The sequence below is a fragment of the Tachypleus tridentatus genome, chromosome 6, assembly GCF_004210375.1.
Source record: "Tachypleus tridentatus isolate NWPU-2018 chromosome 6, ASM421037v1, whole genome shotgun sequence".
NCBI lineage: Eukaryota > Metazoa > Arthropoda > Merostomata > Xiphosura > Limulidae > Tachypleus > Tachypleus tridentatus.
This window is the reverse complement of record NC_134830.1, coordinates 168,936,916-168,958,483: the sequence shown is the minus strand read 5'-3', so window position 1 is coordinate 168,958,483 and position 21,568 is coordinate 168,936,916. Positions and strand designations below refer to the sequence as shown.

The 21,568-nt window shown below is 33.1% G+C and overlaps 2 protein-coding genes and 1 long non-coding RNA gene across 8 annotated transcripts in view; all 3 read left to right on the top strand.

Annotated features, from left to right (window-relative positions):
• Positions 1 to 5,724, top strand: part of LOC143254415 (zinc finger MIZ domain-containing protein 1-like) — a 156,995-nt gene extending 151,271 nt beyond the window's left edge. For all 5 annotated transcript variants that reach the window (XM_076509535.1, XM_076509536.1, XM_076509541.1 and 2 more), the window contains 4 exons: positions 488 to 616; positions 2,070 to 2,242; positions 2,917 to 3,330; positions 3,873 to 5,724. In XM_076509535.1, coding sequence (XP_076365650.1) covers positions 488 to 616; positions 2,070 to 2,242; positions 2,917 to 3,330; positions 3,873 to 4,055 — 899 coding nt within the window. In that variant the 3' untranslated portion in view covers positions 4,056 to 5,724. The remainder of the gene's footprint in view (positions 1 to 487; positions 617 to 2,069; positions 2,243 to 2,916; positions 3,331 to 3,872) is intronic.
• Positions 5,725 to 10,410: 4,686 nt separating this feature from the next.
• On the top strand, positions 10,411 to 14,151 carry LOC143254413 (uncharacterized). Its single transcript, XR_013030186.1, has 2 exons — positions 10,411 to 11,566; positions 11,751 to 14,151. It is a non-coding gene; the product is annotated as an uncharacterized LOC143254413 (long non-coding RNA).
• Positions 14,152 to 19,226: 5,075 nt separating this feature from the next.
• LOC143254412 (annexin A5-like) overlaps positions 19,227 to 21,568 on the top strand; it is a 74,920-nt gene continuing 72,578 nt past the window's right edge. The window contains exon 1 of one of the 2 annotated variants that reach the window (XM_076509533.1): positions 19,227 to 19,364. The gene's annotated coding sequence lies outside the window, so the exon portion shown is untranslated. Of the gene's footprint in view, positions 19,365 to 19,608; positions 19,771 to 21,568 lie in introns of those variants that run through there. The other variant, XM_076509534.1, reaches the window with a different exon arrangement.

The following is a 21,568-nucleotide window of genomic DNA, read 5'->3' as shown; positions in this document are numbered from 1 at the left end:
GTTCTGTAATTTTTTGAAAGATGATTAATTTTCATTTGCACCAGTATTAATTAGGGAAATATAGGATACGGTTTCATTATTTTAGTCAAGTGTCGATCTTGTCTTGAAGTAAACTAATCTTTAAAAAAATGTTTAAGAACTCTTTTAATTCCAAGCAGAATGTTTAAATATTTTTTGACAGGGAAATTTTCCTCCTTTGTAATAAGACTTTAAAATTGTAAACTTCTGCCAGTGATTAGTTTGACAGACATAGAAAGAACTGAAACATGCATTGTTTTGGTGGAAGAGATAAAAGTATCCATTAAAATGATAAAACTTTGAATTTGAAGCAAATCTAGCTTACTTCATTATCTTGTTTTTTGAAGTTTTCACATGCTTACAATTGCTCTTATAATAGATATGTTTAACCTTTGATGGAATGTTTTATATCAATGACAACTTTAACTTTATTTTTTCATGCTAAGTAGGTTTTTTTTCTCTTTCTCAGATCCATGTGCTGCTCAAAAGAAATTTAAAGCAATGTCTCCTGGTAGCATGACAATGCCAACAACAAGTATGTGGGAAGTGGGACAAGCATTATCACCCTATTCTGCCATGCCTCCTCCAGATATGCAGTGTAAGTTGACATTTCTAAAACAGTCAATTGAAAATTCTATTAGTTAAAAAAATATGTATTTAGAAGAAATATTTACATTCTTCACAGTTGTGCCATTTTTTACCTTGAAATCTTTTGAATAATTAAAATGGACTTCAAATTCTGTCCAGAGCAACTAACCTAATCCCAATGTTTGTATGCATATAACATTCTATTTACTGATTGCTTAACCTTGTCTAGATTGAACTTTACAGATTCTTCTCAAACATTCTTGCAAGAAGAGGTAATATTTACTCACACTATAAATAGATAAATTCTAGAGGTTTAACTAGAGGCCAATTGTCAAAAGTATTAACAATATTTTAACCCTACATGCATGGGTTAGACCAAAAGTATACAAGCCAAAACCGTTTTGGAGTGCCTTTCAACTGGTACTAAGTATTTGATGTCAGAGTTATCAGCTGTTGATTTTTTACCTTGCATTGCTTATTTAGTAACAGTTCATGGTAAAGAAGAGTAAATACCAGAAAAAATGTACAGGGATGCTAAAAAAAATGTGATTTTTAGATGCTATGCAAATGCAGTATGAAAACCTCACAATGGTCTAAAGCTTCTTATTTTTCATAGAAACTCTACCCTGTACTCTGACTTGTCAGGGTCTGATTCAAACTGATTTTAGCAGTTCTCAAACATATGTCGAGTACAAATACTCTCTTAACACATATGTTTGTTTTTTGTATATAACAGGCTTGTAGATTTTATGACAAAAACAGATGGGCACAAAGTACACATTTGATTAAAAATATTTACATCTCATTCATATTCTTGAGAAACATTTCAAGTATTTAATACTTACACACTTGGAGTTTTTAATTTATACTTTTTTTGCATAAACCTACAAAAACTAATTTATTACTTATTCATAAATTTTTTCAGACTTTTTTGAAGATAGATAAAATTTCTTCTCAGAATTTGTCATTTTGCATAATCTTTTAGAAAATAAAACTACTTGATTGGTAATCATACATATTAATCTTGTCGAATATAACTGATTTAACATGAAATAGAAAGTATTTTTAATTTTAATAAACAGTAGTTAATGATAATACTTCATTAGTTCAGTCAGGGAAGTAATGTGGTTAATGTAACTGAAGTTGAATTAAATTACTTTATACGCATGACGTTCAGAAGAAGGAAGGTCCATCTTTCAAAAGCTCTCAGGTTATAGGGTTTTTATTCATTACTTTGTATGCTTTAATTTACTGAGATAGTATCTTGAAAATACTGTAATTAGGTTTTGCATCGTTTAAATGCAGTTTCAGAATTGAAAAGTTTGAACATTCCCTTTTTCTCTTCAAAAGAAAAATTTAAGGCTTTATCAAACAGTGTTTCGATGGCTAAAAGTGTTGTATATTAATTCTGAAATGATGACAACACTTTTAATGTAATATTCCTACTTTATTTTTATTTTCAGCAATAGCTAATGGATCAATTACCAATGGCCACAACCTTCCAAATGGCATGAATTATAGAGGAATGAATGGAAATTATGAATTTTCTTCAGACTACGGAAGTCCACTTTCACGTCTCAATGACAGTGTTGCTTCTTTAGACCCTCTTGTTGCAATGGAAAAGTCACTAAATCAGGTAAGTATTTTACTGTTTTTGTTATTGATTTATTGTTTCTACAGTCGCATTTTTGTGGTCTCACTTCATATTGTTCTGAGCATTTGTTAGTGGCCTGAACTTTGAACATATCAAATCTACCTGTTTATAAAATGTATAGAAGAGAAGGATTTTGTACATTTGACAGTGTGCACATTAGTAGTTTGAGGATTGTTTTAAAACCAAGGTGAATTTTAGTACTCAAAATATATACTTGTCTTTCAGTTAATCCAAGAAGTTCTGAATTTATATGTCAGTAATGGAGAAATTACTTTTGTTTTAAAGAATTAAGTTAACCTTACTAAAGTAGATCATTATAACATAATGGACTTATTTGGTATACCATTATGATGTAGTTGGCTTGAAAGGTATATCATTGTAGTTGGCTGGTTAGGTATGTCATTATATTGCAGTTGGCTTACTAGGTATGCCATTGTGATGTAGTTGACTCTGTAGGTATACCATTATGGTATAGTTGGCTCATTAGATGTGTCATTATGTTATAGTCAGCTCGTTAGACATATCATTATATTGTAGTTAGCTTATCAGGTATGTCATTATATTGTAGTTGGCTTGTTAGGTATGACCATAGATTAGTAAGAACCAGTAATCATATATATAATAACTTTAAATGTACATGGTTCTTTTGTTTATAGCAAATGTACCCTCCTGGTATACATGATCAAAGTAGCCAACAGATGTCTCATCCAGCCACTTCTGCTTCTACTCTTGGGGCCACCCAAGGTCACCAGTCATCCAACTACCAACAGAATGCACCTCTTACCCCATCATCTACACAAAGCCAAGGCATGATGCAGCATGGTCCCAATACCCCACATACTCCTCACACCCCTGGTAATGGAGGTCCTCCAAGCATTCCTCCACCATCTGTTGGAACTCACGGAAACAGCATTGAAGCCAATAACAGCAACAGTAATTCAAACCCACCCAATAGTCAGCCTTCTGTGGCCAATGATAACTCACTTTCTCATACTGCTGACCTCAGTGACCTCAATTTTGACCCTGCTGCTGTTATTGATGGTGAAGGTCAAGGTCAGGAAGGACTTAATGTGAGTATTGATGTGTTTAGATGAATTTATTTGGAAGCTAGTTAAGAATATAAAGATTTATTTCTTTTCTCATTTTGATAAAGAATAGAAATTTGAAATCAAAACTTTGTTTTGTAAATCTGTCTACTTCCATACATCACAACCACATTTAGACCAAATCTAACTATTCCAAAGCATGTTATAAAATTACATATTATAGCCAAGAAAACAATGCATACAACTTTATTAAAATACATTTTTATAAAATGCATCTATTCTTCCCAACCCCAATTTTAAGCTGTATTTGCAAGTTCTTTTCTTTTTAAATTATATAAATTATTGTATAATAATATTGCCCAATACAGTGTTATAATATTTCATATTTTTCTGCAATTTATAATATATGTAGAATAATTTGTAACACATTTTACTCTGAGTTGTGAATCCATATTTGGATGTAATCAAATGCATTGAATTCCTAGAGTACACTATAGGTGATTTAAGTATTTTATTGTAGTGTTCAATGTTCAGCACAGTACAGAATAGATTCATTATTCTTTCAGTTGCTACCAGAAAGTGTAGTGGACCCCATGGAGCTATTATGTTATCTTGATCCTCCTGAGATAAGCACTAGTGGAAACTCTAGCACAACCTCAGGAAGTACAACCAACACAACAGCAGTCAACAGCAGTGCTACAACATCAACTTCAAATAGCACAAGCGATGACATCCTGGCATTTTTTTGAGTCTTAAGTGCATTGCCAATGACTTTGTAATCATTATGTCATCATAAACAATGAAATATACAAAAGTGATTAGGACTGTACAATTAATTAAAAAGTATGTGGACCCTCAAGTACAATGTGGGGTTAAAAATCATTACCAGTTTCACACTGAATAACTATTTAACATTTCATGATCAAGTTCCCCATATATCAATAACTTGAGCCAAGTTCTTGTGTGTACCATTAAAATCCAACAGGTACAGTGCTCAGAGCTTGTGTCATGTTCCAAAGTGACGTTTTTGTTACCTCATGTTTCTGAACTGCACAAACAAGTAATATGTTCAGTACTCTCCATAAGAAAAAAAAAAAAAAAAAAGGGAAGTGATTTATTAACCAGTGTCTTCATTTTTAACGAGAAGGATACAATCCAAAGTGTTATGCAAAGTTGAACTTGAAGGACAAGATATAAAAGAGAGATTTCTGAAAGGAAGAGATTTCTTTGTTAAAGAAAGGGTGACGATTTTGAATAATATGTGCATGTTATGTAAATTCTGATGTCCCAGGTTACAGCTTCAAGACAGCTTTTATGTACTATACTTATGTATGTGGGAATGTGTATATACATACATATATATATATATGATCATGGTAACCTGTAATATGATATCATATTTTGTGCTGTATATTTATTCAGCATCTCTCCCTGCCAGCAAGTTTGTTAATGCTTTCAAACTGACTAGCCAAAATGTTGATGCAATCAGAAGTTTGCATTGTATGTTTACCATTTAGTTCTTGCTCTACATTACACTCATCAAATTGATTAATAATCACCATTGTACTGCTGCTGAATTTAGGCCAAAGAAAACATTAATCACTGGTGTTCATCACTTCCAGTTGTCCATCTACATCAGTTGTTGTCAATGACACAATGCTTTCATCTAATTTAACATTCAATGTGGCATAAACCAAAAGATACTGTGCCAGGTGACATTTCTAATTTGAAGCTGATTTTGTAATGTTGATATTGTTGAGTTTCTAAACATGTTATTGGTTATATTTTCTTTAAAGTGACCTGGGATTCAAAGGGTTGATGAAGAAAATAACTAAGTTATTGTTTTGACAGAGTTGGTGTGCTGTTATACTAGACAAAGATATATACTGTAGTAAATTCTGTACAGTTTCCCAAATATTTCTATTTTCTCTGTCTTTCTGAATGTCTGTGCTCTGTATTTGTTTTTATTTTTTCATCGTCAAACTTGCTACAGTCAATACAAATAAACCATTTTTGTCTTTACAACAGTACCTCTACTGTCTTTCCCATTAAGTTTTTATGACTTTGACATTTTTTTTTATGCTTTGCTTAATTTATGTTTAATCCTCTATTCCACAAATTGTTGTAGAGTTCAAATATGTTTTTGAGGCATAACCAGGTTACAAGTATGGTTATATTTAAATTTTTTTATATTTTATGCAGTTGTTTCTGTTTTGTAGGATTTAGGGCAAAGATTTTAGCACAACAGAATTTTAACAGCATAATCTGCTTTTAAATGCACATAAATGACAATGATTTGAACTCATGACATACGCAGTTTTTCACACATATATTGAGCCATTTCTTGTAATTTTTTATTGTTATGTCCTGCTGATGTAGATATGCATATTTATATAATAAAAATTTTATGTTACAACAGTACTGACTACAGTGTGATATCTTATATTATTTTCATAACTAGGTACTTTTAAACATTTTAAGACTAATGTATTTAATAAAAAAATGTTTTTACAAAATGTAATCTTTAGATATTAAAATGTTTTTTGCATTTTATGTGGTCAGTATTTAACCCATTCACAGCATTATTTTATCAGTCAATACTGTCCAGCAGATTTGTAAAATAATTTGGATTTTCTTTCCAGCTTTGGTGGTGTTTGCTGCTGTGATATGTTGAAAGAAACTTACATATATAAGGTGTAAATAATTGACTACTGTATTCATGGATAACATTATCTCAACAACTGTAGTGAATGCTACAACACAATCATACAACTTACAGAGAGTGATTAGTCATCTACAGCAGTTATTGCCAAGATGTTCTGTATTGATCTAAGATGGGTGAATGATAACTTGCTTTAACACCATTCCTTTACTGGAAAAAAATTATTGTATGGACTTGTTAGGAAGCTTCTATTAGGTCAAAACCCTATGTATGGCATCTGGATATTAACAACCTGAGTTGAACCATGAAAACAAACCCAGTGTTGCTTTTAGCATGAGGGATGGTTTATATGAATTCCACGTTATGCTGATGGAGCTTGCACCCAAGGAACTGCAATGGGAGATATTCCTGGTTTATGTTATTGATATTTTGTTACTTAGCCAAACTTTCAAGTCCATGTCAGTGAATCTGAAGATAGCATTCCAATGAATAATAAACTGAAACTAGGAGAATGTTCACTCATTTGAAAAGAGATCAAATTTCTTGGTCAAGTTGTGGTAAAAGATGGAGTCTCAATGGACTTAGATAAAATAGTAATGGTGAGAGACTTGTCTCAACTTGTGATGTAATTTCTTTGTTTTCTTGCATAATATGAATACTGATTTGTAACCAGTTTATTAAAGCTAGCAACACAATTGTTGGATCTCATGAAACTGTTTGTTTGTGTGAAATCCTGACCCTGAACATCATTTGTGAGTTGAAACCATGCAGTTCAGCTATAGTGAATACAATCCATGATGTAGAAGACTCTACTAGCAGATGGATGCCAAAGTAAATGATTCAATAGCTTCTAGATAAGTAACAGAAGAATTTTGACCTAGGATGAGCTCTAATTATGGTTCAACTCTAGCCAGCACTCTGCAGTAAGAAATACTTCACACTTTGCACAAGACAAAGACTGGAGGACACCCAAGTGTATCCTACACTTCTGTTAACGTTAATGGTAATTCTTCTGACTGTGAATAAATCAAGGTAATTACAGGTGTGAATGCTGTAAGGTGTGTGCCACCCAAAGGAAAAACCAGCTGGAACAGGATAATCACCAAAAGAAAATTGCTTAATCTTTTTTTTTGCAAAGATTAGCCCTGGCTCACCACAAGAGACTGCAAGAAGCCATTCCCATTGGCTGCTTCAGAAGTGAGGTAAAGCTTATCCATTAGTCAATATGCTAGGACTGACTATCGTAAGTGTACTAATAAAATAAAAGTAAATAAAGAATACACATGAAAAAACATGAAAAATAGTACTGACCTTTGATTTTTATTTTCTGTTGGTTCCAAATTAATTTAGCCTACGTTTTTGTACTAATGGTACTACAACTCTAGGCAATTTATATTTACTTAAAAAATGACCCTAAGAACACAGAGTAATAAAGTCCAGAAAGCAAGGAATTTCTTATAAGTATTGTAATTCAATTGGTTCCATAAGTATGTCGTACCCACAGTTGCACAGCTCAATGTATGCAAACTTACAATGCTAGAAACCAGGTTTTGATACCCATCATAAATATTTAGAACAATGATAGCCCTTTGTGTAGCTCTGAGTTTAACTTTAAGCAAGCAAACGCATATGTCATAACAACCTTAAGATAATTTCCTAATTTGTAGATCTGATGATCATGAGAAAAATATACATTACTCTGTGCTATAACAAATGTAATACCACCATTTGATAGACTGAAACTTTGTTTTCCTATTGTTTATAAATAATATAGTATAAAACGTCAACTAGAACTACTAGCAATTTATATATAAAAAAAAAAAGTTAGATGTAGCAACCTGGTCTTTTTTTTTTCAGTTTATGGTTTGTGAACATACAAGATTGAAGGCCACAAAAATTAAAGCCTTGTTTTAATAATATCTATGCTGCATTGTATTTCATACTTCAGAGAGGATTGGTAAATAAATTACTGGACAAATGTTATAATTCTCATAAAAGAGAAGATTGAAGATTTATTCTTTGTTACAAAGGTAAGAATGTAAAAGTTATAAAATATGAAAATTTGGTTTATTAGCCATGTTTTTCATGTAAACGTTACTAGTATGCTTTGATAATAAACTTGTTTAATCAAGTTTTGAATGTAACTCTGTAAAAGTTTGTGACAGGCATACTTTGACCTACTCAAAGTGAGAGAATTTAAGAACCAAAAAAAATTCACATGAATCAGGGACCTAATTTCAACATTTAACTGTTTATTGAATTGTGAGATATGTTCGGTGTGATAAAGAATCACACTTTACCCTATCGTTCCAACTCTGATAGTTTGGCAGAATAGATTATGCAGACTACCAAGTAGGTGCTTAGAAGATTTGTTAATTTTGGCTGAACACATGTCATATGTGATAATTGTTTACAGAGAAACACAACAAGGGAGAACAGTATAGCTGCTACTGCTTGGTTATTGAAAGTTAAAGCAATCGTAAGGTCAAGCACCTAATGACTAAAAAGAAAAGTTGTTACTTTACAAGATAACAAGTGATGCCTACAATATACTCTACGTTTTGTGAATTTCACTTGTTTAAAAGCTAGGATGGTCAAGTAGTGAAGAGGTTATGAACTAAAAGACAGTTAGTAGTTCAATTTATGCACAACGTTGTAAAGTTATTCTTGATCATCACAGTTGAAACAGTCATTAGTTTGGAAGAATGTAACACTGCTTGCTTTCTGAGCTACTGTATAGTGAAGATTAGTAGAATGTGTGGATTATATTTTATAGCTGTTACACTTTGACAATTAAGACAGTCATTTACCTTCATGATAATGGCATGAAAAGACATAGAATTTCATACTTTTCAGACTATTAAATGGTATTAGTATGTGATATATACATGAAAGAAGTGGCTTCCAATCTATTAAATGGTATTGGTATGTGATACATGCATTACATCTCAGAATTATCATTCAGTCATCTACAGTTAGGATGATCATGTGACTTAAAAGTCCATAATTGAAGGTGTGATTCATCCCCTTGCTTTCTCAGCTCCTGAGTGAAATTCCTGATAAGAAACAGAGTACAATGTTTCAAGAAGATCACTCTGATCATCTAGCTGAGTCATGAAATTAGCATATCTTCTGGAACTCACTGGATTTTTTTTTATCTTCATGGAAAAGGTACTAGGTGAACATTATCGACAAGGAAATCCATTTTTTCCTGAGTTTTTATTGGAATACAGTTGTAACAACACGAATTGTAATCTTAGTAAATAAACTTTTATTTCAAAGGTCTCGACTCATCTGAATTTTTTCTATGATTATATAATTTGTGGAGCCTGAAATATAAATAAGCTGAAATATAAAGATGGCCTAGGAAAGATGAAACAGTGTTTTCTGTTTTATTACTGAACGTGTTAATACCCATACCAGCCGTTCTGAGATACATTTTTACTTCAAGTGGGTTTTTTCGTTATCAAGAATAAATAAGCTGAGTTTAATGGCCTCTAGATGACACGATTATCACTACCAAATATAGCTTCAGCAGATAACTCGAACCTTATGAAAGTGGTCCGTGCAGTAGCTTTAAGTGGGTTGTACTATCTACTAGTCTCTATGGTAATACATGTATGCAAGCAGATACACGTTTGCAGATTACACACACTATACATATATAATACGAAGTCGTTCATGAGAGTTTTAAAAAGATATTAGTACACAAGAATAAATTAAACAAGAAAGATAATAATAAATGAGAAACAAAAAATCAAGCAACAAAATCATTGGCACAAGTAAGTTTATTCCGATACTAGAAATTAATGTATAATCTGGAAAATATTGTTGGGAAATGCTAAAAGAATGTTTCAGTTTCTACACTGAAATGTTTATGAAATAAACAACTGTAAGAAAGAGACTCACATTACGTATAGTGAGAGAATGAAAACATAGTTATACCTATTGGTTTTATGCAGAGGAAAGGAATTTTTAATTGGAACAATTAAAAATATTAATGGCTGGGTGAAATTTTCAGTAAATCTTGAAATTCACAGCTAATGATTTAGATGTCTTAACAAATGATATACCCAGAGTTTTATTTGGTTGTAATGGGAATAGGTTCACTCGTGTAAACTGAAATATTTTAAAAATAAGCATACATTTTCACTGAAAAATCACTTAAGGTTGCTTAATTACAAAATAAAGAATACAGTTTGAAGCACACCATCAAGTGTAGATAAATCTTGTAATTTGTAATGTACTGCTACTGTTACACAAGTTGTGAAAGGATGAAAATACCAGATGAAAACAATGAAAGCACTGACAAAGGCTAATAGTCAAAGATAAAATATGCACTGCGTTACCTGAGCCAGCTCAATTGTGTTGGACTTTAACAGTCTTGATCCTTCTTACTGGAATGGGACTTTGTACATGAAAACCGAATGATAAATTAGGAATGAAGCTGTGTCAGAGTTTGGCATGGGTGTTTATGTTGTATGGCAAGGCCAACAGAAAGCAGCAAGGTAACTGATTGAGTGGAAACTCACAGAAAACTTGGATTTGGGAAGTCCACAGGTTCTATGTAGAGATGTTATATGGGTGAGGATCAACCCGTAGAGGTGTTGCTTTATCAGTTTCTAGGCCAATGTCACTAGCAAGCATTATGACCCTGTTAACGTACATTTGGCTTTACCCTTGATCAGTTAGAATCCATTCAATCTTTGCATTTAAATGTGGGCTGTTAGTATTCAATATAAATTTTTTGCTACAGTCAGTCTCTCACTTTAAATTTCAACTCAACATGACCTGAACAAATGTTCCTGCGTTCCAGTTTTATTTCAATTTGTTTGCCATGGATTCTTCAACAACTTATGAAGCCTTCCAACTGCATCAACGTATCCATCACTTCCTCTAAAGGTGGGAGGCATAAAGCTATTTTGGAGATAGAGTGTACAGACTAACGTTTCCAGTTAGAAAGCTCATGGATGAAGATAACATATTCTGTAAATGATCTATATGACACGGAAAAGCTTGTAGAATTGTAATGAATAGGTTAGCAATGATTTATCCCAGAGATGAGCTGCCTGTGCTGACAAACGAAGAATTTAGTGAGAAGTCTGAAAAGTACGGATCTTTGGTCTCAATGCTATAACCAGCTGGAAGAGCTACAAACAAACTAGCCCAACGACAGAAATCATTACACTGTTGGCACTATCCAAAGAAATCAAGAATGCGAAAAAAGAAAAGTATAGTGATTTGTGCCATCATAGGATGGAGCCCAATGATAAGGAGGAGACGGAAAATATGCTCGCATCTTTGATTGGGCCACAATGTTCCAAAGCCAAAGAAAAGTGAGATAGACCTTAACCTTATAATGCCTCCATGATTATAAGGGTAAGCATGTTTGGTGGAGTAGAAATTCGAATCGCAATTCTCAGATTGCGAGTCGAGCGCCCTAATTATCTGGTCTTGCCAAGCCGATTGTTGTACAATGCTTTATTAATATTATAGGCGTCACGTTACTTGGACATTTGGTATTTTTCCCGCCAAAAGTTTATTGGTACATTATAGCGTCTTTTATGTTGTAGAAAATTCAAAGTCTCAATTAAAAAGGTATATATATATATATAATAACCATAAGTTTTCGAGCCATTTTTTAATATAATATAATTAATCAGAGGTTGGGATTTGCTGTTTTTAACGAAGTTCTTCCTCATGATTTTGTTTGTTCATTACTTAACTTCGTTTGAATGTATTTATTTCATTTCACTAAAATATATATGTATATACTGTATAGGTAACCGAGCGAAAGCAAGTTAAGTGAAAATAGGGTTCAATCAGAAACAGAAGAGATAGAATATATGAAGTAAGCCAGCGTGTATGTGATTAGCTGTAACAGGTGATATTTTGAAGTGAGTTTCACAGTTTAATAAAAACAGAGAATGTATTTTTTCTTGTGAAAGGGTAACTGAGCCCGTCTGTGTGGACTTTGACGAAAAGGAGACAATTATTTAAAGTTCTTGATACAACTGTAGTAACCCAAGGAGTAATGTTAATGAGTCTATAGCAGATTATAAAGTAATAAACAAAATAGAGAAAAACAGTTGATATTGTCAAGTGAATGTTTACGTAATTGAATCAGCCTAAAAAGACTTTTGACGAGAAAAGAGAATTATTTAAAGTTTTTATGAAACTGTGATTTCCCTTAGTGTAAAGAATTGTTGTACCATTTTTGAACATATTGTTTTAAAACAAGTGGATTGTATGCACTTTGTTTATTTTTCTAATTTATCGCCAACAAGTCACGGACACATACTGTAAAGACTCTTATCTCATATACATAAAAGCCCAGACAAAAAATGTACAGATAAAACAATATGTTTTTATTCATACAATTATAAAGTGTTCTGGGACATTGTCTATTATTTCCCAGTTTCTACTTTTGTCGTAAAGACTTCTGACTAACAGAAATAATTTCCTTAATTTGTACAAGCTTAAGACAGGAATCAGAAGAATATTGATATCAAACTGTTATGTCAGTCTAAAATAATGTGGTGTCCCACTGTCTTTAGATTACCTCTACCAACAATCTTCCCATCTCGTATATATTCAAAACAGTATTAATAACTTCTAATAAGCTATCTATATAGATAAGAGCTAAAATTAATTGTCGAAGATTATAGCTAATTAAGTATACCAGTATAACTAGGAATGTGCAATATTGTTAAATTACTTGTAATGATTAGCTGCAGCTACCTTTTAGCACAAAGCTACACAGCTCCACTCTATCTATTTTAGAAATAAAGCTCCATATTTCAGCTTTATAAATTTGTTAACTTACTAGTGACATATACAAGGACTACATTGATTAAAAATGTGAAAAATGTAAACTGAATATTGTGGACAAAAATATATTCTTTTTTAAACGTGGGATAATAAAATATGATAATCTTTCCAATCTGAACTTCTCTAAAATGTATTTCAACCTGACACAAGCAAAATTCTAATGACAATATTCAATAGTTCAATGGCTCACAAAGAAACTATGTTTTTATATAAAGGAATTTATTTACATAGAGTGCTTTGCCTTGAAACAAACTGCAATAATAAAAAGTAATGTTTCTTTCAAAATATTGTTTCAAAAGTTGAAAATACTCCTTTACAAACTCTAAAGAAAATTAGTCATTATAAAAACATTTTATATCTAATAAGAGATGATGTAATATTCTCAAGTGAATGTTTTGACCAAACAGGTGAGAACTATCCAGCTCGTAGATAATTCAAATAGAAAAAGATTCGTGGGTTTAAACTGAATATTTGACTCGTCTGGTCTGAACGTAATATAAATAAAATAAAATAAAATAAGTCTTTATTTTCACCAGCAAAAAAAGAAGAATAATGGACAAAAGTCCTACGTGTTAGTGCTTTTTTAAAGAAATTCTGAATACTTTCCCCACTGAAGACAACTTTCCAAGAAAAAAGTATGCTTTAGGCTGAGAGAGAATAAAACTGCATATATATATAGAAACGACAACGTTACCACTTTCATAACATAGGCCATTGAATGTTCCAGGTTCCGGCATGGCCAGGTGGTTAAGGCACTCGACTTGTAATCTGAGGGTCTCGGGTTCGAATCCCCATCACACCAAACATGCTTAGCTGTGGGGGCGTTATAATGTGATGGTCAATCCCACTATTCTTTGGTAAAAGAGTAGCCCAAGAGTTGGCGGTGGGTGGTGATGACTAGCTGCTTTCCCTCTAGTCTTACACTGCTAAATTAGGGACGGCTGGCATAGGTAGCCTTCGTGTAGCTTTGCGCGAAATGCAAACCAAACCAAACTATTAGTTGTCCTAGATGAAATGTAGGAAAAGGTTAACTCCCTGGCATTTCTAAAGTTAAATACGAGAATGTTGCCAGAATACCAAAAATAGATCTCCAACAACGTCACCATGAGAAACAGTCTAAGTGGGACACAAGTCTTGACTGTGTGTAAGTAGCACGGAAAAAAAAAGTCAGTACTAAAGACGATGAATTCCCTATCTGTAAAACTCTACAAGAACACAAACAGATTTTGGAAAAAAAATATACACTTTTATTTTATTTATTTCCTTAATTATTTTATCATTAATTAATTCAGTTTATAAAGTTGTATAATATTTCCTTAAAGAAGAGATAAGCAGGGGGGAAGAGAAACCACTTGATACTTTATTGAGGGCGCTGGCCTCGCCACCTGTAAACTTTCCGTTAAAATTATTTTTATGTTGTTGTTTTGCGGTTTAAGCATAAAGCGCCACAATAGGCTACATATGTGCTCTTCTCACCACGGGTATCGAAGCTCGGTTTCTATCTTTTCTCGGGAAATACATTTTAAATTAAGTTGTTAAAAAATTCAATTACTTTTTACACAGATTTGTACAAAAAGCCACTATATCTTACTGATTTTATTCAAATTGTTTACTAACGGCAGGAAAGGAAAACGTGAACATTTTAGAAAAAGTTTATAATTACGTCTTACACTATGGCAGGGTAAAGGTATTGATGTCATGACCTTTACTGTGTTACATTCAAAACCTAATTAAACATCTTTATTCTCAGTGTTTCAATTAACATGGCAAAAGAATGTTGCTTATTATTATTATTATTTACATTTTCGGCCCGGCATTGCCAAGTGTGTTAAGGCGTTCGACTCGTAATCCGAGAGTTGCGGGTTCAATTTCTGGTCGCACCAAACATGCTTGCCCTTTTAGTCGTGGGGGCGTTATAATGTGATGGTCAATCCCACCATTAATTGGTAAAAAAGTAGCCTAAGAGTTGGCGGTGGGTGGTGAAGAGTAGCTGCCTTCCCTCTAGTCTTACACTGCTAAATTAGGGACGGCTAGTGCGGATAGCCCTCGAGTAGCTTTGCGCGAAATTCAAAAAACAAAACAAACAAATTTACATTTTAATTTCTTAATTTGAAAAGTAAATATTAAAAAAACTTTTCAGTCTTCGTTTTCTATATATTCTGATGTATATGAGCTCCAAGTTGTACGCCCTAATAGGCTTGGAGGGTAAGAAGCTCGACTCGCAATCTGAGGGTCGTAGGTTCGAATCCTCATCACCGAAAATGCCTTCAGCCGTGGGGCCCTTGTAATGTGGCAGTAAAATACTAGGCCATGAGTAAGTGGTGTTGACTGACTGCCTTCCTTTTAGCCTGTCTTTCCTAAATTAGGGACAGCTAGCGCAGATAAATTTCCTCGAAATTCAAACCTTCAACTTTTATGTCAGGTTTCTATAATTTCCAACCAATTAGAGAAATGCACAATCTGACGCTTGAATCTAAAATATGGACTACATTCCTCACAGTATTTTTATACCCTGTTTTATGGTTTGGTTTGTGTGTGTTTTCTTGTAATAAAGCCACATCAGGCAATATATCAGTTTATCCAGTAAACTGAGATGTTTATTGTTGCTACATCTTGAACTTCCAAAATTCACTTAGGGTCTTAGACCTATTGTTTTGTGTTTCAAGCTACAAATGTTACTATTACGTTAAGTACAAAAGATTTCAATTTCTGTACTATATATGTCTTTAAAGCTTATAGCTCGGCTAAAAGTATTTACTCCCAAAACTCCAGCATATAAATCGACAAGTTTACGACATTAAAATTCAGGTTTTGATACCCCTGATGGGTAGAACACAGATAGTTTTGCACTTAAAACAAACAAACCAAATATTCTTTCTCTGCCCAAGCCGACACTTCACTTATCAGTTCTGAAAACGTCGGTTAAGTGAAGTTCTAATGATAATTATTGCTGGTTGAGTCCGAATGATGGCTGTGATAAGAACACCTCTCTATTTATTATACTTGTTCTCTCCCACATTTATTCTCTCGTTAGTTACACAAAGTGAGGTTTAAACGCTGCTTGATAACATGTTTTGTCAATTTTTTTTATTGTAATCCACTATTGTTTATTTCCGGAAGGAGGATCCAATGCGTTCCGGCCAATTTTCACACTGGTCACGCTCAACTCCAGGTATTTAGAGAAATATCTGGCAAATTGGAAAATAACAAATATGTTCGCTCCCCGTGGGGCCCAGAGAAAATTTTAACTTTCTGTGTATGCATTTATTGAGGTTTGTTGTTCAGTTGTTTCAGTTTCGATGAGATTTCTTGTTCACTTGTTTTAGTTTCGAAGTAGACTTATCAAACAAAATCCAAACTTTGCTTATTTTTATTTTACAACGATTTATTTTTAACTTGTTGAAGTTATATTTATATATTACTGTTTTTTAACTTTAAATACAGCAGGACTAAGACTTTATTTGATGCTATAAATTATTAATAATGGTTTCTTTACTAGTTTCGTTAACTGTACGGTGTACGACTCACGAATCACACTTTTACCTGTTACCTTGTATAAAACTGTGATGTGTTGTTTTGCATTACATTTCGTTTTTATTGTAATTAAACACTTTAATCGATTTGGATATTTGTGTCTCATCTGATATATTGTGTGAGGAACTAGGTCTTAGATCGAGGAGAAACAGGTTCTCACACCGTTATCCAATAGTCTTCAATTAGCAGTTTTAACTGCCTTCACTGAGATATATTCCCGAATAGGCAAATAACACACATTTAACATTACCAAGGAATCTCTTCCTCAACAGGAACAAAGGTCTAGGGCATTTTTTTTAGGAATGATATCCGGAATTTGGTTATCTCCGCCCAAATGTACAGAAATATGCATTGTCTCATAAGGAATATAAATGCTCATGCCATTCTATTTTTAAAGAACATCCAAAGATTGTTTAGTTTGTTTGTTTTAAATTTCGCACAAAGCTACTCGAGGGCTATCTGTGCTAGCCGTCCCTAATTTGGCAGTGTAAGACTAGAGGGAAGGCAGCTAGTCATCACCACCCACCGCCAACTCTTGGGCTACTCTTCCACCAACGAAGAGTGGGATTGACCGTCACATTATAACGCCCCCACGGCTGAAAGGGCGAGCATGTTTGGCTCGACGGGGATGCGAACCCGCGGCCCTCAGATTACGAGTCGCACGCCTTAACACGCTTGGCCATGCCGGGCCCACATCCAAAGAAGCTATGGTTGTTTTTGGCAAAAGAGTTAGGTAGTTCTTTAGATTAATTCACACAAAGGTCATATTAATGTTGTAGCACATTATCTATAGAACACTCACTACTCACAACTATTTGTGAAACTCTTGAAGAACGAGCCAAAATTTCTGAGTATTTGTTCTTGTAGAGGTAGAACGAGGTCGGATTCATTCTAACCTACAAATATAAAATACCCAAATATCTGAGGACTTAAAAATGTAGCGAGTATGAATGCGATCACAATGGGACACCAGTTTCCTAAAACATTAGCCATAAGAGAGGTCAGAGAAACTTCCAAAGAGAAAATGCTATCAAACACCTAAAGAGGAGTACTTCATACAGTTTGCCTTCAAATGGAAAGGAGAGAGTGAAAGACGATTCGATAGGATAGGAACCTTAACAGTGTGAAGGAGGAAAAAGATTCATGGTCAGCAGAAGAGCAGGAAAAATAAGGACTTTTTCTGGGTAAATTGCAAACATATTATAAGGATAACAGGATAGAGGAGTATCAGAATATTGAAGAAATAGCACAACCATAGTATGTAACTGGTCCACTTTGGCAGAAAAAATACCTTAACGACTGTTTGGATAAAATAGAACAGTATAGAAAAATGACCACTGACGTATACCCTACAGAACCATATGTATATTTATATACATCGTATTCCTAGGCTTACAGATCTGATGGCATTCTCAACCATCTACAGGAATGGACATGTTTTCTGCCATTGTGTTAGTTAGTTTGTTTTGGATCTTCATACAAAGTTACTCGAAGGCTATCTGTGCTAGTTGTCCTAATTTTTGAAGTGGAAGACTAGAGTGAAGACGACTAGTCAATACCACAAGCCTTAAATGTTTGTCTGCTCATGTATTAATGAAAAGAGGAGTTGATCCTCATTTTATAACGTTCCTTTAAAGCGCGAGTACACTCAGTGACCGAATTCGAGCTCACGACCCGCAAAGTACGAACTAGTTCCTAATCTCAGATTGTTAAATATGTCATATTCAAATCAAAAATCACAACACGAAAACCTATGAAAATTAGATGCATGTAACCATATTTATGAATGCTTGTTGCGTAATTAACCTTCTATGCTTCGTGATGAGTCGGAAACAATTCATTAATACAAATCTTGTTTTAACCATTAAATTAGTACTATGCTATATTGGAACCTTGTTTATATGATACTAGAAAACATCTTTTATTGCGCAATGTGCAACTCCCAACTTCGCGAAATTTTTATTTTCTGTGTATGTAGATTTGCAATAGGGGTCACGATTTTCCCGTTTAGCCTTCATCTTCCATTACGGAGAATTTTATTTTTCTCTATTCTAAGGGTGCAGATATGATATCTCGCGGGTTCGAAGCCCCATCACACCAAACACGCTCGCCTATTCAGCCGTGGAGACGTTATAATGTGATGGTCAATCATATCATTCGTTGGTAAGAGAGTAGCCAAAGCGTTGGCGGTGTGTGGTGATGACTAGCTGCCTACCCCGTAGTTTTACACTGCAAAATTAGGGACGGCTAGCGCAGATAGCCCTCGTGTAGGTTTGCACGAAATTAAAAAATAAACAAACAAACATGACGTCATGAATACGTCACACGCTGATCTAAAGCGCTGGCGCCAACTATATAAATATAATAGTGCTGTCTGTTGTATGCCCATATAAATACTTCACAGGGGGTAGATAGATCTTCAAACTTGGTATGATATAGGATCATGGAGAAATACACAAATTTTTAATTTTGCATTTGCGGTTATTATGAGCGGTTACACAGTGACATCTTTTCTATGTTAGGTTTCCACTTTTTAATATCCCTCTAGTCTTACACTACTAAATTAGGGACGGCTAGCACAGATAGCCCTCGAGTAGCTTTGTGCGAAATTCCAAAACAAACCAAACCAAACAAAACTTTTTAATAATAATTATACATATATATGTATACGTTATCGAGAAATAAATAAGTGATGCTAAAGTAAACTCAAATATATTATTAAAAATAAATAACATTCCATTTCCCTTCAAGATATAATCTGACCCCTCAAATTTTGAGCTTTCGCTGCATATCTTTACAAGCACATATGTTATTAGAGTATTTGTTATCAAAGAAACTGAATATTCTACGCGATCATAATAAATACACTTAATGGAGTATACAGGGGAAGCTTTGTTCAGGCATTTCTACTGTTTGAAGGCTTTGTGAAATTTTGCTTTGTGGTATGAGCATCTGACTTTTTCTTTCTAGTTATGACACTAGGTGGCTGAACTTAAAGTACTATGCGGGAATTGCTAAGTTTAGGAATTGGGTAAGATGTGTTAATCTTCCTTTTACTTGAATATGTATAATTATGTACCTTTTTAAATTTATAAATAAACAAAGATTTATTGCTTCCTTTGTTTAATTCAAATAATATTTGCGTTTACACAGAATTTCACAAATGCTTGTTATTTAAGGCTATTGTAATTTGTAACCTATTTAGGGCTATTGTGGTAAAACTTATATTAAGAAATCCTCTCGGTGGACTCAGCAGATAGTTCGATGTTGCTTTATTATAAGGAAACGTACACACAAGTTAAGAAATTGGTGGGGGGGAAGACGTATGACGTCGTTAACATTTTAAGCCATTGTGTTTCGGGAAGGTTACTTCTCAGTGTATTCCATTTTGTACATGTTGCTGCCATCTAGTTTGCTTTAATATTGAAGTGCAGTTTGTGAGTGTAATAATAATAAAAAAAAATTCAAATTTATAGATATTACTGTTATCTAGAATCTTAAGGATTACTTTTTTATGATTAATGCTATTTATTTTTGTCTGTTGGTAATACAAATAGTTGTAAGGTAAATTACATATTCTTTTTATAATTATATAAAAACCTCTGAGTGAAGGCTAAGAAGAATATGTAATAATGTGTCAACCATTCTACTTGATACATCTGTCATATGCAATGCTGATGATAGTAATCATAAACTAAGCTTTTACTGTATACTAGGGCACATAAGGTCATTTATGTTATTTTAGCTGGCATAATTCCTTAACTTTAAATACAACATCTTTAACAGGACTGTTGTCATCCAAGTGTATTAGTAGAATGTAAAATATAACATTTAAGGGTAGAATGGGATTTAAAATAGTTTAATTGATGTTTCAGTGAGTTTGTGAGTCTGAGTGAAGGCTAAGAAGAATATGTAATAATGTGTCAACCATTCTACTTGATACATCTGTCATATGCAATGCTGATGATAGTAATCATAAACTAAGCTTTTACTGTATACTAGGGCACATAAGGTCATTTATGTTATTTAGCTGGCATAATTCCTTAACTTTAAATACAACATCTTTAACAGTACTGTTGTCATCCAAGTGTATTAGTAGAATGTAAAATATAACATTTAAGGGTAGAATGGGATCTAAAATAGTTTAATTGATGTTTCAGTGAGTTTGTGATGGTTGTTCATCTATGTGTGTTAACCACAAGTCTCAACTGTACCTTGCAATGATTATAGCATATATGCTATTGAGCTTCAATTATTTAGAGGTGACATTTGATAAATGTTTTTAATTTTTCCTTTTGCTGTTGTAAAACATTTTTGTTTGGAAACCTAGAGAATTTGACAGTTAATGAAATTTGTTTGCTGATCAGTTAATTGTTGGGCTTATTAAATGATTACTTTCAATTAATGGATTATTCTTCAGAGACAACTTAAAAACAACACACACACACACACACACACACACACACACACAAGCTTTTGATTCTAAAAATTAATTTTTATAACCTGAGCTGGGCACAGCTGAGATAGCCAGCCTATTGTGTATAGCTTTATGCATAAAGACAAACATAATAGCAATATTTCAGTTATTTGAAGATAGTAATAACTATAAGTTCCAAGTTTGATAAGTTGATTTTTGCAATAAATCGATTTTTGAGTGTATCCTAATGGTCCATTATATAACTCTGTAATCTTGTATCACCTAATACTATTCTTCAGAGAAAGTGATAGATTTTAACCTGTTACATTGGAATAATATTTCAAATCCTGTAATTATAAAATTAGTTCTCTAAATCATTTTAGTTTGCAAATAGTTTTTGTGAATACGTTATAAAATTATAATATTCATGGTCTTGAGATGTGAAGTTATTCTAGAAACACAAGTAGTAAAAGAGTAGAACTATTGATATAGCAGGTAAGATTTATTTTTAAGCAAGACAAACTTATTATTTGAAGTCAATTGTAATAATTAAAACAGTTATAATTAAGTTGAAATCACTGGAGAATAAATGTGAACAATTTATATTAAACTCCTATTATGATTTTGTATTGTTCAGCTAGAAAGGAGATAAATCCTGTCAGTTAACTGCACACAATAAGCAAATAAATGTAAGTAGGTACTTTAGAGTGTGCATTAAAATTTAAACGACAAGCAAGAAAGAATTCATTTATTTTTATAGTGTTCAATTTAACACAACATACATTTTTTTCCATGAGAACATGGTATAAACCTTAAAT